This window comes from Odocoileus virginianus, chromosome 4 (genome assembly GCF_023699985.2).
Source record: "Odocoileus virginianus isolate 20LAN1187 ecotype Illinois chromosome 4, Ovbor_1.2, whole genome shotgun sequence".
In the NCBI taxonomy this organism is placed as follows: Eukaryota; Metazoa; Chordata; class Mammalia; order Artiodactyla; family Cervidae; genus Odocoileus; species Odocoileus virginianus.
The window spans coordinates 12,553,778-12,577,582 of record NC_069677.1 but is presented as its reverse complement, the minus strand read 5'-3'; the positions used below and the strand labels follow the sequence as shown (position 1 = coordinate 12,577,582).

Below are 23,805 nucleotides of genomic sequence, written 5' to 3'. Positions count from 1 at the left end.
TAGCAACCATTTAAAAAAAATTGAGTGAGTGCACACAGTGTGCACACACACATTTGTAGGTACACAGACTGTCTCCTGAAGAGATGGTAAAAAGTTGAGGGAATTGCTTATCTCTGAGGAGGGGAACTGTTGGCTGGAAGACAAGATTGGAAAGAGACTTTTCACTGTATGTGTATGTAGTTAGGGAACAGTTATTAGGAAAAAAATTTTTATGAGTTGGTCATATTTCTGCTTCCCTTGTGAGTTGAGGTACTGACTTTCCTTTGTTCTTTACTGTTTTTTTCAAAAATATTTGTATAGCAAAAAGTCTTAGAGGATAGAGATAATATCTCCCTCCTGAGCAATAGTCAGGTTTGTTTACTGTCCAATATAATAAAGATAATGTCTCCTTGCCATGGAGATCAGATAGACTTACTGTTCTTAAAAGATTTGTGTTCCCTTCACTCAAGGTTCCTTGTCTGTATGGCAGCCTCCCACATGTGCAGGCATCTCCTGCCCTCTGCATTGCCCCATGTGACTGGGCTGATAATCTACTGCTATTGCTGTGACTTCTGAAGCCTTTGGTCTCTGATATAGGAGTTTAATGTATTCTGCCAGCATCCAGGAAACTGTGGCAAGCTAATTTTTTGGCTTGCAAATAGGGTGAGAGTTGGAAACAGCAGCAGATTTGATTTTCTTGGGCTCCAAAATCACTGCAGACGGTGACTGCAGCCATGAAATTGAAAGATGCTTACTTCTAGGAAGAAAAACTACGACAAACCTGACAGCATATTAAAAAGCAGAGACATCACTTTGCCGACAAAGATCCGTATAGTCAAAGTGATGGTTTTTCCAGTATGGATGTAAGAGTTGGACCATAAAGAAGGCTGAGCACCAAAGAATTGATGCCTTCAAATTGTGGTGACTGGAGAAGATTCTTGAAAGTCCGTTGTACTGCATGGAGATCAAATCCGTCAATCCTAAAGGAAATCAATCTTGAATATTCATCAGAAGGACTGTTGCTGAAGCTGAATTTCCAAACTTTGGTCTCCTGATGCGAAGGGCCGGCTCATTGGAAAAGACCCTGATGCTGGGAAAGATAGAAGGCAAAAGAAGAATGTGACAGAGGATGAGGTGAGGTGGTTGGATGGCATCACCAACTCAATGGACATGAGTTTGAGCAAACTCTGGGAAACAGTGAAGGACAGGGAAGCCTGGCGCGCTGCAGTCCATAGGGTCGCAGAGTCGGACATGATTGAGTGACCGAACAACAACAAAATAGGATGATGTCTCAGACCCTTCATAGTTCTTGACAAGATACCTAGTGGACAAAAAAATTATTTTTTTCAAATAAAAGAAGTGGGAGACTCAGCTTTTTAGATCCCATCATTCTGACTTGAAAATGTCAATCTAACTAAGACAGATCTAGAGAACTGATCTAGAAAATGAGCCCTTTGTCTGCAGAGGAATTGACTCCCTTGAGTGGGAGAAGACCAGTGTTTCCTGGGCATTCACCATATTGAAGTGCACTTCAAATATATTTGGATTGAAATATCTCTTCTTCATTCCTCATTATAAATCTGAAGTTCAGTTTTTTTATTCACATTTACAGATAAAGACACAGGACCAGATGGGTTACTTGCCTAAGATCACACTGGGATTCAAACTTGTGTTTGTCTGGGTTAAGCTCCTGCTCTTCACATTATAATAAACAACTTCCTAACTTTCTGTAAGTGTTAGAGTTGACTTTCTACCCTTTCATGTATAAGTTTCTTCTTTCCCATCTTCAGATGGCTGGTTACCTGCATAAGGGATTTACTTGTCTGTAACTATCAGATTATATATTGAATTTTCCTTTCTGTTTCCAGTCTGTATAAGGCAAATGTTTTATAGCTGTGTTTCTCAAACTTCCTTTATGAAAGCTCTCTTAATTATGTAAGACAGTCAGTGCAGTTTGTGATTTATTTTTTTGTTTTTATTTTTATTTTTTTTTTTGAGGGTCGCACGCAGATTGTGTATTTTAAGGACTAGCAATCGGGCAGACACTGGGTCTTACACTTGGTTTTTGCACTAAAGCATCGTGCAGGCAGGAAATGCCTGGGCATTCATTCGGTAGCTTAGCATGAAGACAAAGTCACTGAGAAGGCCCCGCCGGAGCCTGGGGCCCCTTCCAAAGAAAGACTACTCCCCAATGCGGCCAGGCTCCCTCTGGGGGGCAGGGGGCGAGGGGTGGGCACTGCACGTGGGCTTCCAGAGAGAGAGCCTGGAGGGGGCTGTGCTCACAGGGCTGAGGGCACAGAGCGCCGTGTGTGCGCACGCTCAGTCGTGTCCAAGCAGTTTGTGATTTAAAGAAGTCCATGGCTGATGTAACTTTATGATCTTCAAAATTCATGAGGATTTATATTCTACCCTGTAATATATCTGTTACTGGGTTTTTCAGAGGTCAATAAATAACATCATGAGTTCAGGACCAGTTGAGAGGACATATGGATCAGATAGGATGCAGTCAAATTGTCAGATTATTTTTTTATTGTGGTAAATGTACATATCATAAAATTTGCGACTTTAACCATTTGTAAGTATTTATAAGTTCAGTGGCCTTAAATATATTCATATTGTTATACAGCCATCTCCACTATTCATTCCAGAATTTTTTATCATCCCAAACTAAAACTCTGTAACTATTAAATAACTCCTTATATCAGGCCCCGCCCCAACCACTGTTCTACCTTCTGTCTCTGATTTTGACAAATCTAAGTACCTCATGTAAGTGGAATCATAAAATACTTGTCATTTTGTGATTAGCTTATTTCATTTAGCAGTGTCCTCAAGATTTATCCGTGTTGTATCATGTGTCAGAATTTACTTCTTTTTCTTTTAAGGCTGAATAAATATTCCATTTTTTTTTCATTTATTTTTATTAGTTGGAGGCTAATTACTTCACAATATTGTAGTGGTTTTTGCCATACATTGACATGAATCAGCCTTGGATTTACATGTGTTCCCCATCCCGATCCCCCCTCCCGCCTCCCTCCCTCCCCATCCCATCCCTCTGGGTCTTCCCAGTGCACTAGCCCCGAGCACTTGTCTCATGCATCCAACCTGGGCTGGTGATCTGTTTCACCCTTGATAGTATACTTGTTTCAATGCTATTCTCTTAGAACATCCCACCCTCGCCTTCTCCCACAGAGTCCCAAAGTCTGTTCTGTACATCTGTGTCTTTTTTTTTCTGTTTTGCATATTGGGTTATCCTCACCATCTTTTTAAATTCACATATATGCGTTAGTATACTGTATTGGTCTTTATCTTTCTGACTTACTTCACTCTGTATAATGGGCTCCAGTTTCATCCATCTCATTAGAACTGATTCAAATGAATTCTTTTTAATGGCTGAGTAATATTCCATTGTGTACATGTACCATAGCTCCCTTATCCATTCGTCTGCTGATGGGCATCTAGGTTGCTTCCATGTCCTGGCTATTATAAACAGTGCTGCGATGAACATTGGGGTGCACGTGTCTCTTTCAGATCTAGTTTCCTCGGTGTATATGCCCAGGAGTGGGATTGCTGGGTCATATGGCAGTTCTATTTCCAGTTTTTTAAGGAATCTCCACACTGTTCTCCATAGTGGCTGTACTAATTTGCATTCCCACCAACAGTGTAAGAGAATTCCCTTTTCTCCACACCTTCTCCAGCATTTATTGCTTGTAGCCTTTTGGATAGCAGCCATCCTGACTGGCATGTAATGGTACCTCTTTGTGGTTTTGACTTGCATTTCTCTGATGATGAGTGATGTTGAGCATTTTTTCATGTGTTTGTTAGCCATCTGTATGTCTTCTTTGGAGAAATGTCTGTTTAGTTCTTTGGCCCATTTTTTGATTGGATCACTTATTTTTCTGGAATTGAGCTGCAGGAGTTGCTTGTGTATTTTTGAGATTAATCCTTTGTCTGTTGCTTCGTTTGCTATTATTTTCTCCCATTCTGAGGGCTGTCTTTTCACCTTGCTTATAGTTTCCTTTGTTTATACACCACATTTTATTTATCCATTCATCTGATGGATATTTGAGTTGTTTCTGCCTTAAAAAATTTTTTTTAATTGAAGTATTGTTGATTTACAATGTTGTGTTTAATTTTTGCTCTACAGCAAAGTGACTCAGATATATTTATTTTCTTTTTCATATTCTTTTCCATTATGGTTTATCACAGGATATTAAATATAGTTCCTGGTGCTAGACAGTAGGACTTGTTTATCCATCCTATGTATAATAGTTTGCATCTGCTAATCCCAAATGCCCAATCCTTCCCTCCCCTACCCCTGTTCCCCCTTGGCAATCACAAGTCTGTTCTCTGTATTTGTGGGTCTGTTTTTGTTTCATAGATATGTTCATTTATGTTGTATTTTAGATTCCACATATAAGCGGTATCACATGGTATTTGTCTTTCTCTTTCTGCCTTAACTTCGCTTAGGGTGAACCTAGAGGTCCAGGCATGTGGCTGCAAATGGCATTATTTCACTCTTTTAAACGGCTGAGCAATATTTCAGTTGTGTGTGTGTGTGTATGTATGTATGTGTACCACAGCTTCTTCATCCATTCATCTGTCGATGGACATTTTGGTTGTTTCTGTGTCTTGTCTATTGTAAATAGTGCTGCTGTGAATGTAGGGGTACATGTATCTTTTTTTTTTTTTTATAATAAGTTTTAACATACTGGAGAACAATTATTGAATAGTTTGAAAATAAATAAAGGTTATTATTGTCAGCTTAAAGTAAAATTTTGAGTAATATTTATCTGTCCTTAGATAATTCTCTAATAATTAGCATCTTTTCATGTCCCTATTGGCCATCTATATGTCATCTTTGGAGAAATGTCTATTTAGGTCTCCTGCACATTTTTTGCTTGGGTTGTTTGTTTCTTTTTGTTATTGAATTGTAGAAGCTGTTTGTGTGTTTTGGAAATTAAGCCCTTGTTGGTTGCATCATTTGCAAATATTTTCTCCCACTCTATAGGCTATCTTTTCAGTTTGTTTATTGTTTCCCTTGCTGTGCAAAAGCTTGTAAATTTGATTAGGTCCTGTTTGTGTGATTTTGCTTTTATTCCTTGGGAGACTGACCTAAGAAAATATTGGTACTGTTTATGTCAGATGGTTTTGCCTATGTTCTTCCTAGGAGTTTTATGGTGTCTTATCTTATATTTAAGTCTTTAAATCATTTTGAGTTTATTTTTGTGTATGATGTGAGGGTATGTTCTGGCTTCATTGGTTTACATGGGACTGTCCAGAGTTATTTCTATCTTTTGGCTGTTGTGAATAATGTTGCTATAAATATTTGTGTGCAGATATTTGTTGGAGTTCTTGGTTTTATTCTTTTTCGTATCTACCCAGAAGTGAAATTGCTGGATCGTATAGTAATTCTATATTTAACTTTTTGAGAAATGATTATACTGTTCGCCACAGTGGCTACACCATTTTATAGTCCCACCAGCAATGCACAAGTGTTCTAATTTCTCTACATTCTTACCAACACTTGTTATTTTCTGTTTTGTTTGGTTTTATTTATTTATATTTTTGGCTGCACCACACAACATGTGGGATCTTAGATCCCTGACCAGGAATCAAACCCGTGCTCCCTGCAGTGGAAGCACAGTCTCAACCACTGGACCATCAGAGAAGTCCCTTGGTTTTGGTTTTGATAATAGTGATAACTAATGGGTAAGGGCTTCCCTGGTGGTGCAGTGGTAAAGAATCTGCCTGCCAATGCAGGAGGCACAGGACACTTAGCTTTGATCCCTGGGTTGGCGAGATCCCTTGAAGTAGGAAATTGCAACCCACTGCAGTATTCTTGCCTGGAGAATCCCATGGACAGAGGAGCCTGGTGTTTTATAGTCTGTAGGGTCTCAAAAGTGTCAGACATGGCTGAGCACTTACACACATGCACGCACGCACTCATCCACCTCATTACAAGCAGCTTAGAATATCCAGGTCCTATCTCTGTCAGAGCAAATGAGAGTATGTTCTCTGGGTAGATAGTCTAGGATACAAAGAAGAGCGCCCAGAAGGGAGTGAACTATTCATGCCTAGCTATGGAAAGAGTGAAGGGAAAGGGGAAGGCCGGGAGAGGAGGACAGGAGCTCTCTGGTGAAGTCATCCTCATGAAAATATGTGAGCAGGGAGCAAGTTTCTTAACATTTATGTGAGTTTTAACATTAAAAATGCTTTAATTTCTTACAGTCAAGTAAATTTGCTCTAGAAATATAGCCTTGTTTTACCATGTTCTCCTAACCACCTAGCCCAGTTTTGGGTATGTGTAACCTAATTTGGGGCTTCCCTGGTGGCTCAGATGGTAAAGCATCTGCCTGCAATGCGGGAGACCCGGGTTCAATCCCTGGGTTGGGAAGATCCCCTGGAGAAGGAAATGGCAACCCACTCCAGTACTCTTGCCTGGAAAATTCCATAGACGAAGGAGACTGGTAGGCTACAGTCCATGGGATCGCAAAGAGACGGACACGACTGAGCGACTTCACTAAGTTACTAACCTAATTTGAGAATTAAAGGCTTATAGGAACATAGTTTTACATTCCAAAAAAGCAATGCTCATAGGGTCACATTGGAAAGTTTCAAAAAATTTAATTCATACCTGTATTAATAAGTATAAATAGCTCTGTGTCTGGACTGTCCCACCTAGTCAATATGATTGAACCTTTTTAAATGTTTTACTTGATTATAAAAATAATGTATTAAAATTGGAAAATGTGAAACAGTAAAGGAAGCAAATTAAATCATCCATAATTCTTCTATCCAGTGATAACCACACTTAGGATTTTGTGTACTTTTGTTCTGTGCATATATTTTACACACTATAGAATTCTGTAACCTGCAATTTTAGTGCTCTTGATAAGTGTTTGTTTCCCCATGTTAAAAACTCATAAACACTTTAACTGGTGAATACTATTATTAGTTAATCATTTTCTTAATTTCATTTGTTTAATTTGTTTTTCTTTCCTCTTCACTTCCTTTTTTTTCCATTTTATATTTTTTACTATTATAAATAGTGCTACAGTGGACATATTTGCATATTATGTTTGTCTACATTTCTATTGTCTGTCAGGATACCTAGAAGTGAAATTCTTACGCCAAAGAGCATTAACATTTTTAAGACTCTTTAGCAGAAAGGTGAGTCTTCTTTGACTGTATACTTTTTGGTATAGATTAAGATAGTTGCAATTAGAATTTGTTTTATCTGGGATTTATTTCAGTATACAGGCTATGAATTTAAGTTTTTTCTTTCTTTTGTTTTGCAAGCTTCTCAGTTGTCTTGTGCTTTTATAGGAAAATTCCCCTTCTGTCTTCTCATTGCTTAATTCATTCAACAGAGATGTAGTGAACACCTGCTTATATCCCTGACTATGCACTAGGTGCTGCAAGGGCTGCTAGGATGAGTAAGAAGCAGTCACTGCTCTGTGGAATATCTTTTTACAGCAGAAGGAGGTACATGTGTTGCAATCATTCCCATCTGTTGTCAGTGGCTTTTTCCTCAACTAAGAAGGCGGCTCCCTCCGTTCATGCTATTTATATTATCAAGGGAATGAACCAAAACTCAGCCTTTTCAAAGGACAGTTTTTGCCTAGTAGAAAGCAGGAATATTAAACTGTGGCTGACTGGCACTTTCTTTACTACAGCTTGCATAAATTTCTGCCTATAATTAAGTGCCCTAAGGTATCTGATGCTAGTTCCTCTACCTGCGCTCTGGAGCCCACCTCTGCCTCATTTCCATCCCTCTTCTGAGTTGTGAGCCTTTTTCTCTTTACTGTGAAGTGAAGTCGCTCAGTTGTGTCCGACTCTTTGCGACCCCATGGGCTCCTCTGTCCGTGGGATTTTCCAGGCAAGAGTCCTGGAGTGGGCTGCCATTTCCTTCTCCAGAAGGTCTTCCCGACTCAGGGATTGAACCCAGGTCTCCAACATTGCAGGCGGACGCTTTACCATCTAAGCCACCAGGGAAGCCCTTCTCTTTACTGTATCCTATCCATTAGGCACTTTGAACTGCCCCTGCCTCAAGCCCACGTTGCCTTAACCACTTTTCTTTCTCCCAGTCTTTCTTCTGTTCATTGCCAGCTAGCTCTGCCTTCATCATTACATTGAATTATTATCTCTTGGTTGTTAAATCTTTTTTTTTGGTCATGTGTCGTGGCTTTTGGGATCCTAGTTCCCTTATCAGGGATTGAACTCAGGCCCACACAAGTGAAGGCACTGATTCCCAACCACTGGACCACCCTTGGTTTCCCTTGGTTGTTTCCCTTGGTTGTTAAATCTAATAGAAATTTCTCAATCTTCATCTTCTTTTACCCTCAAATAGTATTAACATTCTTGACCAAAAACTTACTTGAAATACTCCTGGTTTTCGTCCTACCATTCAGCCACTTCTTATCTCCTCTCTGTATTCCTCTTGCCTTTAAAATTTTCCCCTAGAGTTCTCTCTTAGAATCTGCCCCTTCTCTTGTCATTTTTAAAAAAAATTACTTATTTTTAATTGAAGGATAATTAACAGTATTGTGTTGGTTTCTGCCATACTTCAACATGGATCAGCCATAGGTATACATATCTACCCTCTCTCCTGAGCCTCCCTGCCACCTCCTGCCCCTTGTCATTTTATATAATTCCTAGGTGATTTGCCCTTATGGTTTCAAATACCAGTTATATGCTTATGTGCTGATTACCACCAGAATCTGTGTGTTCAATCCAAATCATTACTACCTTATTGGATATCTCCTTGTGTTATGTCTCATGGGTCCCTTAAAATCACCATGGTAATTTGGAACAAACCCAAAACTTCTTTTATGATCCCCAGTTCAGTGAAAGTGTTCATATCTACACAGTAGTGCCAGCTGGAAGTCTGGGTTTTTGCCTTTGTCCCTCTGTCTTACTCTTACTCTCACTCTCATTCCACATCTGATAAGTCCTGCCACTTCAACCTAATCACCATTGAATCCTGTGTCTTTTTTTAATGAATACTGTATCTTTAACGAATATTCTTTTCATTTGCATGACAGCTAAAAACAGAGTCGCTGTGGGTCATTGTCTTTTTCTTCAAGAACATCTTTTTCTTATATTTGGTAATGAATTTGGGATGGAGAGGTATAGCCTTCTTTATTTCCCTATCCTTCTCAGTGGATTTTCAGAGTGCTTTATATTGAGAAGGTACTGAAAATTGTGTTGAACTGAAATAAAAGGATTTGAAACTGTTTAAAAAGTAGCTTAATTTAGAAGCTTCTACATGTTTTCCTTAAGTCTGATGAAGAATTAAGAAATCTGTGTTGTAATAATGGAGAATTAGAAGTTGAAACAATCATTATTAAGATACTTAGGAGGTGGTGAACAGCAAATTAAATAGAATAATGCTGCTTGACATATAGTTCAGTTCATCAACTGTGTTTAGAGCCTATCAGCTTCTAGCTTGATTTCAATAAAATGTTAACAAGATCAGAATGTACCCAATTTGAGGGGTGGAGTTGCTGAAGGACTGAAGAAGAAATTAACTTTTTTATTGCTTATTTTTCAGTGTATTAATCTTTTGGACCATCATCTCTGCTTCATAGGAAAAATATTAGTATGCTATAATCAAATATGTGGTATATTCCCACTTTAACTACTAGGTTTTATTCATATTAACAGGTTAAATGCACATATTTTAATTGGAAGCAAACCATGAATGTTAGAGGTACTACATAATAACTCAATTAGAAGGAAGTAGAGAGAAGAAAGGAGAGCGAACAAAGGACTTGCACTCACAGGGCTTTTTATGCGGGCCACCAGATGGCACAGTGGTTCCGCATCCGCTGGTTGCTCTGACAGAGAAGGGGAAGGATGAGGGAGGGACAGTGTCACCAGCTGTTCAGGGATGGGATGTTCTTAAGTTGGTTCTTTGTAACCTCAGATGTCTGTTTTCTGTGGTAAAAGCAGGCCAGCAGCTTACAATTGCATGTTTGAATTTGTTTCTTTTGAAGTTGGCTTTATGCTGCTACCAAATGAACCATGTCAGTATCCCTATTGTGATTTTTGTGAGAAGGTTCACTTTTTAGATACAAGAATCAAAAATACTAAAAACATTAAAAATTGAACATAAAACATTACTATGCAGTATGAAGATAAACTGTTGTTGTTTAGTGAACAGTGCTACTGAAATTATACTCTAAAAAATTCATTGATAGTCATTAAATGACTAATATAAATAACTTATGACCCAAATAAGGAATACCTTTAATAATATGAGGGACTGAACAAAGGTAAGGAACACGAGCCCTTATTGCTTTGAAATGAAGTTTTGTTTTTCTTAGTTGTGGATAGTTAATTTGAAGTTTTAAGACAGATTTTCTGCACAGTTCATATATCCGTTTGAAGAATATATGTAATCCTAGAACCAGAGGAAGTGAACTATAATTGAATTGTAATATTTTTACTTCATACTAATAGCTATGAAATGATGCTTATTTAATAATGAAAGCTTGGTGTAGAGAACCTAGATTAAAATGGAAAATAAAAAATGGTGAATTATGGGCTATCTCGGTACTTTAGGGAAATATTTAATTCTGGTTGTGTGACACTTTAGTCCTCTTGTGGGTTGATACAGGATGTAATTAAATAAATATTGAGGTTATAAAGCCACAAGAATAGGCAAAGAATAAGGTTTTTTAAAAATTTGGATATAATTGTCATGTAACATTACTTTTAAGTGTACAGTGATTTTTTTGTATGTTGCAAAATGATCACAAGTCTAGTTAACATCTATCACTACACAGTTACACTTTTTTTTTCTTATGATGAGAACTTTTAAGATCTATACTTAGCAACTTTCAAATACACAATATAGTATTACTAATTATAGTCACCATGCTATAAATAACATCCCTAGGACTTACTTATTTTATAACTGCAATTTGTGTCTTTTGATCACCTTCACCCATTTTGTTCACCTGTCACCTCTGGCAGCCACTAATCTCTTCTATCTATGAGTTTTGGGGTTTTTTTTGATGGGGGGGCATTATTATATTCCATATTTAAGTGAAGGAATAAGTTTTGAGGATGAGAACTATTCAAGACAGCTAAGCTATATGTGAAATATCAAAAACAGACAAGGAACTTTTTGTGAAATTATTTTTGGGCAGAGTCCAGGAGCATTGGGACTCCTGTGGCCCCCAAAAGCTGTTTGAAGCCTGGGAAAAATCTGAGACCCAGACTAGAAAAGTATCTCTCTGCCTTTTCAAGTACCAGTGTAACTGAAAGAGGTACCTTTGCTGTGACCTAAGGATGGAAATAGGGCAAAAATCTAACAGGTTGAGTTTTCAGAGACGAATCCTTCCTCTAGATATGGGCTTTAGAAAATACTGAAATGAGAATTCAAATGGTACTGTCAGTTTTAACATGACAGTACGTATATAATTATCATAACATTGGGTTGGCATTTTAGAAGTTGACAGCCTTTACCTTCTTGAGATTACTGACCTTATAAAACCAAAAGGGCTTGAGCAGTTTCATTTAATGTTAGTAGAAAAAATGGTGTTTTTTGCTAACCTTGGAATGGAAGAAAAATATAGAAAAAAAATAATATATTTTTTGAACTTGGATCAGTTCTTTACTTTCAGATTTGATCTTTATTTCCAAGCACTCTGAAGAAATGAGGTTGGAAAGGCACCCAACACTGAGTTTTTCCCTGAGGCATCCTCCTACTTGATCTCCAGTAATAAAAACTCCTAGAATCTTATAGTCATTTTGTTATGTGTTTACGAGAGAGAGTGTCTTTATCTTCATCTCTTTTCATTTGTCATTCAGATTAGTCTAAATCTTTTAAAAATTCTGTTCTGCTGGTTGTGTCAGCTCTCTCTTGATTTCACTTTTGATGTCCATGTTTTAAAGGTTGTCAAGTTATCTGATATTTTCCATTTCCTAAATGCTGGTTAGCTGAACTTTTACCAAATAAGCTCTGCAATTCAGGGATAGTAGAGAAAATAAATGTTTAATATTAGTTGCATTTTATAGTGTAAAGTTAAAACTTCAGATGAGTTTAAAAGGAATTCTTAATGTAAATTACAAAATAAAAAATGAAGCCTGTATGTCAAAAAGATATATCAATGTAGTTGTAGCTTTGATATCTTTTCATAAGTATAGGGAACCTTAAAATATTGGAAAAGAAGTAGTGAGATACTGCATTTTCTGTGAACCACTATAACAGAATATATCTATTAAATAGAAAAGGGGGGCAGAAGTAAAGAAACTCAGTAGTAGTAAGGCTAATGATACAGGTTCCAAATAAATCTTTCCATTGGTAAGATTTCCAGTGAGCACTTTGCCTCATGCCTGTCTGGGATGGGGGAGTGGGAGTGAGGTATCACAGACATCAAGAACAGGATCTTCATTTTGGAAGCCCAAAGATTCAGAGACATAATGTGTCCCACCAGAGTGAGGAAGCACTATTCAGCCTAGAGATTTTTTTTAGTTTATTCTGGAACCATAAAACTGGGTTGTCTTTGTTTAGTATTGAATTAGGTTATTAAATGCTTTTATTTATATTTATAGTATATTTGTTTCATATTTATGTAATTTTATATTTATATAATGATTTTATGTTTGAAATACACAATGATTTGATTACACTTGTTTTGAAGAACTTGTGATAAAATATATAGTCCTATGAATATGAAATATGGGAGATTAAATAAATAGCTCTATTTGTTAACCTATGAATTTTACTTCTGAAGTAAGCTTGAGACATTTATAGAAAAAAGTATGTCTCTACAGCTATTTTTTCAACTGTACAGTTAACTTCCTGGGATTTCTTCTAATTTTCACTGATTTTGGCACTTTCTGATCTTTTTAAAACAGTGACCACATGGAAAATGTGTATGGCTACCTAATGAAGTACACCAACCTTGTCACTGGGTGGCAGTACAGGTAAGTGTGATTCTCCTGTCACTTCTCTCTCCCCTCCTCTCCACCCCCCACCCCCCGGCCAAGAGAACGGAAATGGGCCTGATAATTTTATTATCTGATATTACATGGCTGGGAAACATGTTAGAGAAAGATTTACCATGTTTTCCAAAAGTCTAATGACTTTCTTTTTCTGTTTTTAGGAGGTAAGAGGAGTTTAACATTGTCCAAATTGCAGCCTCCAAATACGTCAGAAGTTACTGTTACATTAAGATTAGTATCATTTATCAACTCGCCTTGGGCTTCTTATGTGTACTTCCAGTGGTTAGGCTTTTAGGATGGTTTGGAGACAGCAAAGAGATTTGTGTTAGGTGCCTGTTGAGGATTCTTGCTTCTTTTCGTTGTTGAGGATTCTTAAACTCTTTTGGGACCTTGAAAAGTTTAAATAACCAACCTGAGGTTAAACAAGCAGTCAAGAAGTAGCATAGCCAACTATCTTAAATACTTTGTGGAATTGATATTTGTGGGGCAGGGGACTAAACTTTTATTTTTTTTTTTGTGTGGTAAAATATAACATAAAATTTACCATTCTATTTTTTGATATGCAGTTGAGTGATATTAAATACATTCACATTTTTGTGCAACCATCACCCCCATTCATCTCAGAACTCTTTGCATTTTCTCAGACTAAAACTGTACCTATCAAACAATAATTTCACATTTTCCTCTCCCCCTGAGTCCTTAAGCAACCACAGTTCTACTGTCTGTCTCTATGAATTTGATTACTCTAGGTACCTTATATAAGTGGAATTATATATTTGTCCTTTTGTGATTGGCTTATTTCATTTAGTGTAATGTCCTCAAAATTCATCCATGTAGTGTGTGTCAGAATTCTCTACCTTTTGAGGGCTGAAAAACAGTCCCTTATACGTATGTACCACATTTATTTATCCAGTTATCAATCAGTGGACATTTGGGTTGCTTCCATCTTCTGGCTATTGTGAATAATGCTGCTGTGAGCATTGGTATACATAATATCGGAGTCACTGCTCTCATTCGTTTGTGTATATACCCAGAAGTGGAATTGCTGAATCACATTGTAATTCTGTGTTTAATTTTGGGGAGAATCTCCATACTGTTTTCCATAGCACTGTTTTACATTCCCACCAGCAGTGTACAAGGATTCCAGTTTCTCTACATCTTCTCAACACTTGTTACTTTCTGTTGTGTCTATGTGTGTGTGTATAATAGCCATCTTAATGGGTATTGAGTGTTATCCCATTGTGGTTTTTTAAAACCATTTAAAAAAGTGATAAAGCTAGAATCTGAACCCAAATAGTTCTGACTCCCAGGTTGGTATTTTCATTATAAATACTGCTTCTTATTCACATGTCATTTGGAGATCTCTTATTTTGGTTAAATGGAATAATAAGCTGATTCTGCCTTTCTACCTTAAACAGTTAGAAAATGGTACATAGTATATGAAAGAATGTTTTTCAGAATTCAAAAAATAGTTGAAGCATTGTAATGAACATGTGATTGCCTAAAAGAGAAGACAGTTTGGGATATGTTTAACTGAAGTAACAGTAGGGCTGTCACATAAAAGTGATAGGCTAGAAGTTGGAAGTCACATGAGAGGTCAAAGCTGGATATGAAATTATAGAAGAGAATCTTTCCTGTTAAAGTGAAAAGGGTAGTTGGCTAAGGTTCCCACCCTTAATTTTTTTTAAGAAAGAACAAAGTCAGGGGAGCCTTTTCATTTTGCATTTTCTCACCTCAGTTTTTATGTAATTATTTGAAGGCTTATACATTTAAATGATATATAAAATATAAAAAAAACATTTTTATATCCCTTTGCTTTTAGCACTGCTTTTTGTTCTCTTTATAAAAAGGAAAATAGGTTAACTTTTCTCGCCCATGACATTCAACGAATTTCATTCATGTTATATTATTGAATATTACTGAGAAGTTCTCAGAAGTGGAACAGAGTAGGAAAGCTCCAAAGTATACCCAGGCATATAAGATTTAGTATATGTTAAACATGGCATTTCAGGTCAGTGGTGACTTGAGGCCATGGGAAGAAGGGCCATGTGTTTGTATCCTTGTGTGGGGGAGCGTACTAAAAAGATCCATTGGCCACTGGTTGCCCAGGGAGTTAGGTAAGAGATCCAAGCAAAGTTCTAGCATAGGGAAGGGCACTGCTTCTGCCCTTATGATTCTTCTAGCTGTCCTAAAGGCCAGTTTTAGCAGCAAGGGAAGTGTGGGAATGACTACAGCCTATCCCCATTTGCCACTGAGAACACAACCTTTTACCCGTTTGTCCCATCAGAGAGGTCTCAGGTTGTCAACTGGTTTGCTGCAAGCTCATTTCCCTTTTCTGCCAGACTGCCTGGAGGCTTGTGGCACAGCAGCGATATCCTGGGTTACCAGCATGAATTGCAGATTGAATGATATAAGAGGAACAGAAAGGTTCAATTCAGTTCAGTCTCTCAGTCGTGTCCGACTCTTTGCGACCTCATGAACTGCAGCACGTGAGGCCTCCCTGTCTATCACCAACTCTCAGAGTTTACCCAAACTCATGTCCATTGAGTTGGTGATGCCATCCAACCATCTTATCCTCTGTCATTCCTTTGTCTTCCTGCCCTTAATCTTTCCCAGCATCAGGGTCTTTTCAAATGAGTCAGCTTTTCACATCAGGTGGCAAAATACTGAAGTTTCAGCTTTAATATCAGTCCTTCAAATGAACACCCAGGATCGATAGGATGGACTGGTTGGATCTCTTTGCAGTCCAAGGGACTCTCAAGAGTCTTCTCCAACACCACAGTTCAAAAGCATCAATTCTTTTGCACTCAGCCCTCTTTATAGTCCAGCTGTCACATCCATACATGACCACTGGAAAAACCATAGCCTTGACTAGACAGACCTTTGTTAACAAAGTAATGTCTCTGCTTTTTAATATGCTGTCTAGGTTGATCATAACTTTCCTTCCAAGAGTAAGCATCTTTTAATTTCATGGATGCAGTCACCATTTGCAGTGATTTTGGAGCCCCCCAAAATAAAGTCAGCCACTGTTTGCCCATCTATTTGCCATGAAGTGATGGGACTAGATGCCATGATCTTAGTTTTCTGAATGTTGAGCTTTAAGCCAACTTTTTCACTCTCTTCTTTCACTTTCATCAAGAGGCTCTTTAGTTCTTCTTCACTTTCTGTGATAAGGGTGGTGTCATCTGCATATCTGAGGTTATTGATATTTCTCCTGGAAATCTTGATTCCAGCTTGTGCTTCATCCAGCTCAGTGTTTCTCATGATGTACTCTGCATGTAAGTTAAATAAGCAGGGTGACAATATACAGCCTTGATGTACTCCTTTTCTTTTTTGGAACCAGTCTGTTGTTCCATGTCTAGTTCTAACTGTTGTTTCCTGACCTGCATACAGATTTCTCAAGAGGCAGGTCAGGTGGTCTCGTATTCCCATCTCTTTCAGAATTTCCCACAGTTTATTGTGATCCACCCAGTCAAAGGCTTTGGCATAGTCAATAAAGCAGAAATGTTTATTCGGAACTCTCTTGCTTTTTCGATGATCCAGCGAATGTTGGCAATTTGATATCTCTGGTTCCTCTGCCTTTTCTAAAACCAGCTTGAACATCTGGAAGTTCATTGTTCACGTATTGCTGAAGCCTGGCTTGGAGAATTTTGAGGATTACTATACTAGCGTGTGAGATGAGTGCAATTGTGCGGTAGTTTGAGCATTCTTAGGCATTGTATTTCTTTGGGATTGGAATGAAAACTGACCTTTTCCAGTCCTGTGGCCACTGCTGAGTTTTCCAAATTTGCTGACATATTGAGTGCAATACTTTCACAGTATCATCTTGTATGATATGAAATAGCTTAACTGGAAATCCATCACGTCCACTAGCTTTGTTTGTAGTGATACTTCCTAAGGCCCTCTTGACTTCACATTCCAGGATGTCTGGCTCTAGGTGAGTGATCACACCATTGTGATTATCTGGGTCTTGAAGATCTTTTTTGTATGGTTCTTCTGTGTATTCTTGCCACTTCTTATATCTTCTGCTTCTGTTAGGTCCATACCACTTCTGTCCTTTATTGTGCCCATCTTTGCATGAAATGTTCCCTTGGTGTCTCTTATTTTCTCGAAGAGATCTCTAGTCTTTCCTATTCTGTTGTTTTCCTCTATTTCATTGCAATGATCACTGAGGAAGACTTTCTTAGCTCTCCTTGCTATTCTTTGGAACTCTACATTCAAATGGGTATATCTTTCCTTTTCTCCTTTGTTTTTCATTTCTCTTCTTTTCACAGCTATTTGTAAGGCCTCCTCAGGCAGCCATTTTGCTTTTTTGCATTTCTTTTTCTTGGGGATGGTCTTGATCCCTGTCTCCTGTACAGTGTCACGAACCTCCATCCATAGTTCATCAGCCACTCTGTCTATCAGATCTAGCCCCTTTAATCTATTTCACACTTCCACTGTATAATCATAAGGGATTTGATTTAGGTCATACCTGAATGGTCTGGTGGTTTCTCCCACTTTCTTCAATTTAAGTCTGAATTTGGCAATAAGGAGTTCATGATCTGAGCCACAGTCAACTGCTGGTCTTGTTTTTGCTGACTGTATAGAGCTTCTCCATCTTTGGCTGCAAAGAATATAATCAGTCTGATTTCGTTGTTGATGATCCCTGAGTCATCATCATCTGGTGTTGTCCATGTGTAGAGTCTTCTCGTGTTGTTGGAAGAGGGTATTTGCTATGACCAGTGCATTCTCTTGGTAAAACTCTATTACCCTTTGCCCTGCTCCATTGTGTACTCCAAGGCCAAATTTGCCTGTTACTCCAGGTATTTCCTGACTTCCTACTTTTGCGGCTTAGTCCGCTATAATGAAAAGGACATCTTTTCTGGGTGTTAGTTCTAAAAGGTCTTGTAGGTCTTCATAGAACCTTTCAACTTCAGCTTCTTCAGCGTTACTAGTCAGGGCATAGACTTGGATTACTGTGATATTGAATGGTTTGCCTTGGAAATGAACAGAGATCATTCTGTCATTTTTGAGATTGCATCCAAGTACTGCATTTTGGACCCTTTTGTTGACCATGATGGCTACTCCATTTCTTCTAAGGAATTCCTGCCCACAGTAGTAGATATAATGGTCATCTGAGTTAAATTCACCCATTCCAGTCCATCTTAGTTTGCTGATTCCTAAAATGTCAACATTCACCCTTGCCACTTCCTGTTTGACCACTTCCAATTATTCTAGGTTCCTAAGCAATATTGCTCTTTACAGCATCGGACCTTGCTTCTATCACCAATCACATCCACAACTGGGTATTGTTTTTGCTTTGGCTCCATCCCTTCATTCTTTCTGGAGTTATTTCTCCACTGATGTCCAGTAGCATATTGGATACCTACAGAAAGGTTAAGACCATGTTAAAGGAACTTAGGCTTAGAGCTCAGTTCTTTTGGTAGGCCTAGCTCCTTGGTCCCTGAGCTGTGGCTAAAGCTTAAGTCACAAAAGCGCTGTACCTGTGCCAAGTATTCAAGGTAATTTGCTGGCAATCTATTTCTGTTTGACTAAGGGCAACTTAGAGAAGCTTGGAGAAATCCAGGATGAGCATACTCTGTATATAATAAACTGCTTGTTTTGAAATGTGGTGCCCTTGGAAAGAGCAAGACCCTCTCTTGAATGTGCTTCCTTTCACTTTCAATTAGCATTCATGAAGAGGAGATTTCTTCCTACTTCCTACTTAGAAGTTCTGTACATGCTCAGCACTAAAGCCTAGAATGGTCAGCACAAAGCATATGTGTGCTTTCCATCCAAAATCTTCCCTGAAGTTGATCTTTGCTATCATAAGACATACTTCCAAGTCAGAATATTTTTTAAAGTTCCATTCCAAAATACTTCATTTTAAGTTGTCAGCTATTCTGAAGATAAGTCATTTTCTCAAACTTGTAGTCTTTATTTTGAAATTGCACAAAATAAATAATTAATTTTCGTTTTAACAATGTGATGACTTTTCAGCATATAAAGATAGATGGTGAATCTTAATGCTTTTTTTCTGTATTTCTTTAGCTTCTAGGTTAGACCAGCTTGCTAAGAATACTATAATCAAGAGTCTAGTCCCCTTCTGGGCAAAATAGCTTTCAGTTTCCTTACTATGTGAATTGTCTTTCTATCTCCAATCTGCACATCTTGTACATCTCCAGAGAAGGTGTGAATGAAGAACATTTGGGTTAATTCATGTATGATGAAAGACAGCCTACAGTGCGTTATTGGTGCCACTGGGTCCATAGCATCATCTTGGTATTAGGTAGTCGGTTATTGACCCAATTCTATCATTTTGCCAGTTCCTCCTCAGTATTACTTTTGTATATCTAGGCGAGTGCTTCCCATGTTGTAGATTTGTGGTAATGCTTTTGGGATAAGAAATATATGTTCCCAGTAACTTGAGATTTCCAATGTTGTTCTCTGAATTTTCTTTGAATTGACTTCTTAGAAGAGACCAGTCTTTTTTCTTTGTTTGAAATAATTGGGCTTATTGCTTAGACTAGTAGAAAGAGATTTCTTTCCTTATTTCCTTCATTCATTCCTTTCTTTGTTTCTTGTTTGTCTGCTTGTTCAGATTCTTTACTGTTTGAACCACCAGGGAAGCCCGTTTTAAGAGTCAGACGCATGCTAAAAGATGAATGAGAAAAACAATAGTCTTGCTTTCCCAGCTCCCTTTTCAGATAGCTGCTTTCAACTTCTCTTATTTGCTTCTCATTATTTCTTTTTCTTTCCCTTAATAATAAGGCTGATTACATTCCCTCCCAGTTTGGTATGATTGATATAATTGCCAGGTTGCTTAAGACAGTATCTTCTAGGAACTTGAACTGGATCAAATTGTCTGTCTGGATGTATTACAAAATACGTTAACATGTAGAATACCAAATTGCTCTAAACCCAAACATTAATTTTTTGGAATAGAAACGTTTTAGATTTTTTTTCCTAAAGAAAAGGTACTACTTAAATTGGAATCCAAGTTAATATATTTCCCAAAATAGTTAATCTAAAACCAAATCAGAACATCAAACTCTTTTCCAACGTGTATCATTATTTCATCATTTAGTTTCAAGTTCCTTATGGTTCTGCATCTCCAGTTGCAGCCTTTTCATTTTTAAACAGGATATGTAATCTTTAGTTGTGACCTGTTTAATAATATGTTCACAAAGTCTTGCTACTTCGGCATTATTCATATTGTTTATTTCACTGGTTAAATCTTAAATCATATTCATTTCTTACCTAGTATTTGTTAATTCTGGAGCTCATGCTTTGATTTATTCCCAGTGAATTTTAAATAAAAACTCTCCCTACCATTTGTCTATGGGAACTTAACCCTCCCTGTTAATGAATTCTGGAGGGAAATCTTCCTCTGAAGGATACTGTGTCTTTGTTTCCTTTCTGCGTTGTTTTGTATGCCTCTTCCCTATTAAATGCCTCTTTCACAGCTGAAGATTCTATATCTTTTATTAAACTCATTCTTCAGTAACATTTACTACTAGGAAATTCAGTCTAGTGTTTCTAAGTACTTCTTGAGATGCTTTTGAATTTTATTTTTTTAATAGCAAAAACTCAAAAGTACGTGATTAAAATTTGGATTGCTTTAGTTTGACTAGGGGAAATACTTTAAAAGTATGACCTTTTTTAAAATCATTGCAGGTTTTTTGTTCTAAACAATGAAGCTGGGCTGTTGGAGTATTTTGTGAATGAACAGTCTAGAAATCAAAAACCCAGAGGTACTTTGCAGCTTGCAGGAGCTGTAATATCGCCCAGTGATGAGGACTCTCATACCTTCACTGTAAATGCTGCCAGTGGGGAACAGTATAAACTCAGAGGTATGACTGAAATATGAGAATTAATAGTGTGATTTTCTTCTTCCTTGAGAAGTTGGTATACTTCCCTCCTTTTGTTTAGGTTTTGGAAATAGAAACTGCTATCATTGATGATACAGAAACAGTATTCTACACCTTGGAATTGTTTTAAGGATTTATGAGATCTGTTTTAATTAATGACTTTTAAGTTGCACAGTGAGCAAGTCTGTTTAAAATTGACCCTCTATAAGAAATTTGTATAGATGAAATACTGAGAAATCTAAAAACATAGACTTGTTTAAAATTTTTTTGTCTTCCACAGATTTGTATTTTACTTCCTTTCTTGATTTAGTTATGTTCTCTTTGTGTTTTTTGATGATTAATGTACATAATTGGGATTTATGAATACTTGTATTCAGGTATAACATTTTTTTAGATGAATTTAATTTGTATAGAGGTTTCTATTTTTAATTAATACACATAAAGTATGATGTTAATCCTAATTGATCATGCTAGAGATCTGAAAGAATATATTGAGTACATACCAAATGCTTAATAAAAGGTATTTATTTGAAGAAGAGCATATCTTTAAGAGAAAGTTAAGACATGTCAAGTTCCATATACCCATCTAGCTGTATGTAATTTATCCTCCTTAGGAAATATCCACATCCAGCTATGGTGTTACCTAACAAGGTTGATGCTTTGGCCTTTTTCCAACCTCACTCTGGTCAGGGAGAGTAGGAAAATGCCCTGATTTTCAGTGATCTGTTCTTCATGCTATAGACAATTAATTGTATTCTAAAAATAAATGAAAAAGTAAATAACTTGTAGATACTTTTTATCAGCCACAGATGCTAAAGAGCGACAACATTGGGTTAGCAGACTTCAGATATGTACACAACACCACACTGAAGCTATTGGCAAGGTATGTGGATTCATGTATGATATTAATGCACAGAAATGGGGAAAGATCTTTTTAACTTTATTTTTTTGCATTTTAAAATTGAGATTCACATACCATAGAATTGATCCTTTTAAAGTGTACAATTTCATGGTTTTTATTAGTATAGTCATAAGATTATGTAGCTGTTGCAACTATCTAATTCCTGAACATTTTCATCACCTTCTAAAAAAATCCGTATCTGTTTAACAGTCACTCCCTATTCAAATCTTTCTTCTCAGTCCCCTGGCAAACACTAACCTGTAATTTCTGTTTCAATAGATTTGTCTATTCTGGGCATTTGATGTAAATGGAATCATACAGTATGTGGTGTTTGTTTGTTTTTGTCTGGCTTCTTATAATAAGCATAACGTTTTAAAGGTTCATCCGTCATTGCATGGATCATACTTTATTCCTTTTTAAGACTGAATAATTCTCTCTTATGGTTATACCACATTATGTTTATTCATGTATCAGCTGATAGGCATGTGGATTGCTTACATGTTGTAGCTGTTATGAATAATACGTCTATGAACATTTGTGTTCAAATTTTTGTATGAACACATGATTTCAGTTTTCTAGGTTATTCCTAGGAGTAGAATTACTGGGTTTTATGGTAGTTGTCTGTTTAACTATTGAGGAACTGCCAAACTGTTTTTGAAATTGGCCAAATTATTTCCCATTCTCACCAGTAATGCACAAAGGTTCCAGTTTCTCCACATTCTTATCGATACTGTTACTGTCCTTTTTTACAATTACTATGGCCATCCTCATGGTTATGAAGTAGAATTTCATTGTGGTTTTGATTTCATTTCTCTAATGGCTAATAAGGTTGAATGGCTTTTCATGTGCTTATAGATAATTTCTGTATCTCATTTGGAGTGTTTTCTTCTTTAAGATGAGAAAAAGGGTCTTAGTACTTGAAATCTGAGGTCAGAAATGTCTAAAAATGAATATGTGGGAAGCAGAGTTAAAGGATTTCCATACCAACTTTTTTGTCTTCTTCCTAGTGTTCTTTCTCCATAGCTAACTTTTTTAAAGTTGTGATTTAGGCCTGCAGTCTTTAAGAAATCCAGCAAAAAACTATTCTTGCTGCAAGATTCTAATCGTTGGCAGTGACCAGAAAGTGCTAGTTTGTTTCAAAGATACTTGAATGTTACACTAGAAAAATTACTATATTGAGTATTGCTGAATATATTTTTTGCTTCAATCATGATGTTTAAATATCTAAAATTAGAAATTTCTTGTTATTCTAATATATGTCTAATGTAAAAAAAGAATTCTTGATAGCACACACCTGGAATTAATTTTCTGAATACATTACCAGTTTACTATGGGATGTGTGAAATTCTTAGACTTTGAAGGTCTTAAATTTTTCCATCTTCAGAACTATTCTTGTAGTTAATTCTGAGGTTAACTTTATTTTTAAAACTGTTTGTGTGTAAGCCTCCAGTATATTATAGGTTGAGAGTTTACCTAAATTTTAAAAAAGGAATTATTTTCTTTGTCTAATAGAATAATCCTCCGCTGAAATCACGGAGCTTCTCACTTGCATCTAGTGGTAATTCTCCTATATCCCAGAGGAGACCAAGTCAAAATACCATTTCCTTTTTTAATGTTGGACATTCCAAACTACAATCAGTGAGCAAAAGAGCTAACTTACCTCCAGACCATCTTGTGGAAGTCAGAGAAGTAAGTATGAATTGAAATCAAGTTAAAATGCATAAAATAATATTAGCAGTTTGATTTGTCCCCCCAAAATTTAAATCCTGTTTGTGTCTTCTGGGGGCCTCAATGTTTAAGTCATAACAATTCCCTGATTTTTTAGGTGTTGTAAGTTTCCTCAAGTCTGTGAGCTAGATTCTGTGCACACTGTCATGTTTCAAAAATCTGTATCTTTTGTTTCTCAAGAGAAAGTATAGATTCCTTTAATGTAAAATTTATGATAAAAGGGTTATTAAGCTTAGTGGAAAGACTGTGTGATTAAACAAGTGACTTTTTGTTTACCGATACATGTAAATAGAGAATTTCAAACACACGAAAATAGAATAGTTAAATCCTTGATGTTCCTTTATCTCACCATTTTCCTTTTTCTCTTTGAAACTAAGTACCAAATAA

General features: G+C 36.9%; 1 protein-coding gene across 1 annotated transcript in view; it reads left to right on the top strand.

Annotated features, from left to right (window-relative positions):
* The window catches only part of OSBPL11 (oxysterol binding protein like 11), a 96,139-nt gene that overhangs the window by 15,954 nt on the left and 56,380 nt on the right, over positions 1–23,805 (top strand). Inside the window, exons 2-5 of the mRNA XM_020893630.2 lie at positions 12,850–12,918; positions 20,596–20,771; positions 21,593–21,672; positions 23,203–23,379. Of these exons, the coding sequence (XP_020749289.2) occupies positions 12,850–12,918; positions 20,596–20,771; positions 21,593–21,672; positions 23,203–23,379 (502 nt within the window). The remainder of the gene's footprint in view (positions 1–12,849; positions 12,919–20,595; positions 20,772–21,592; positions 21,673–23,202; positions 23,380–23,805) is intronic.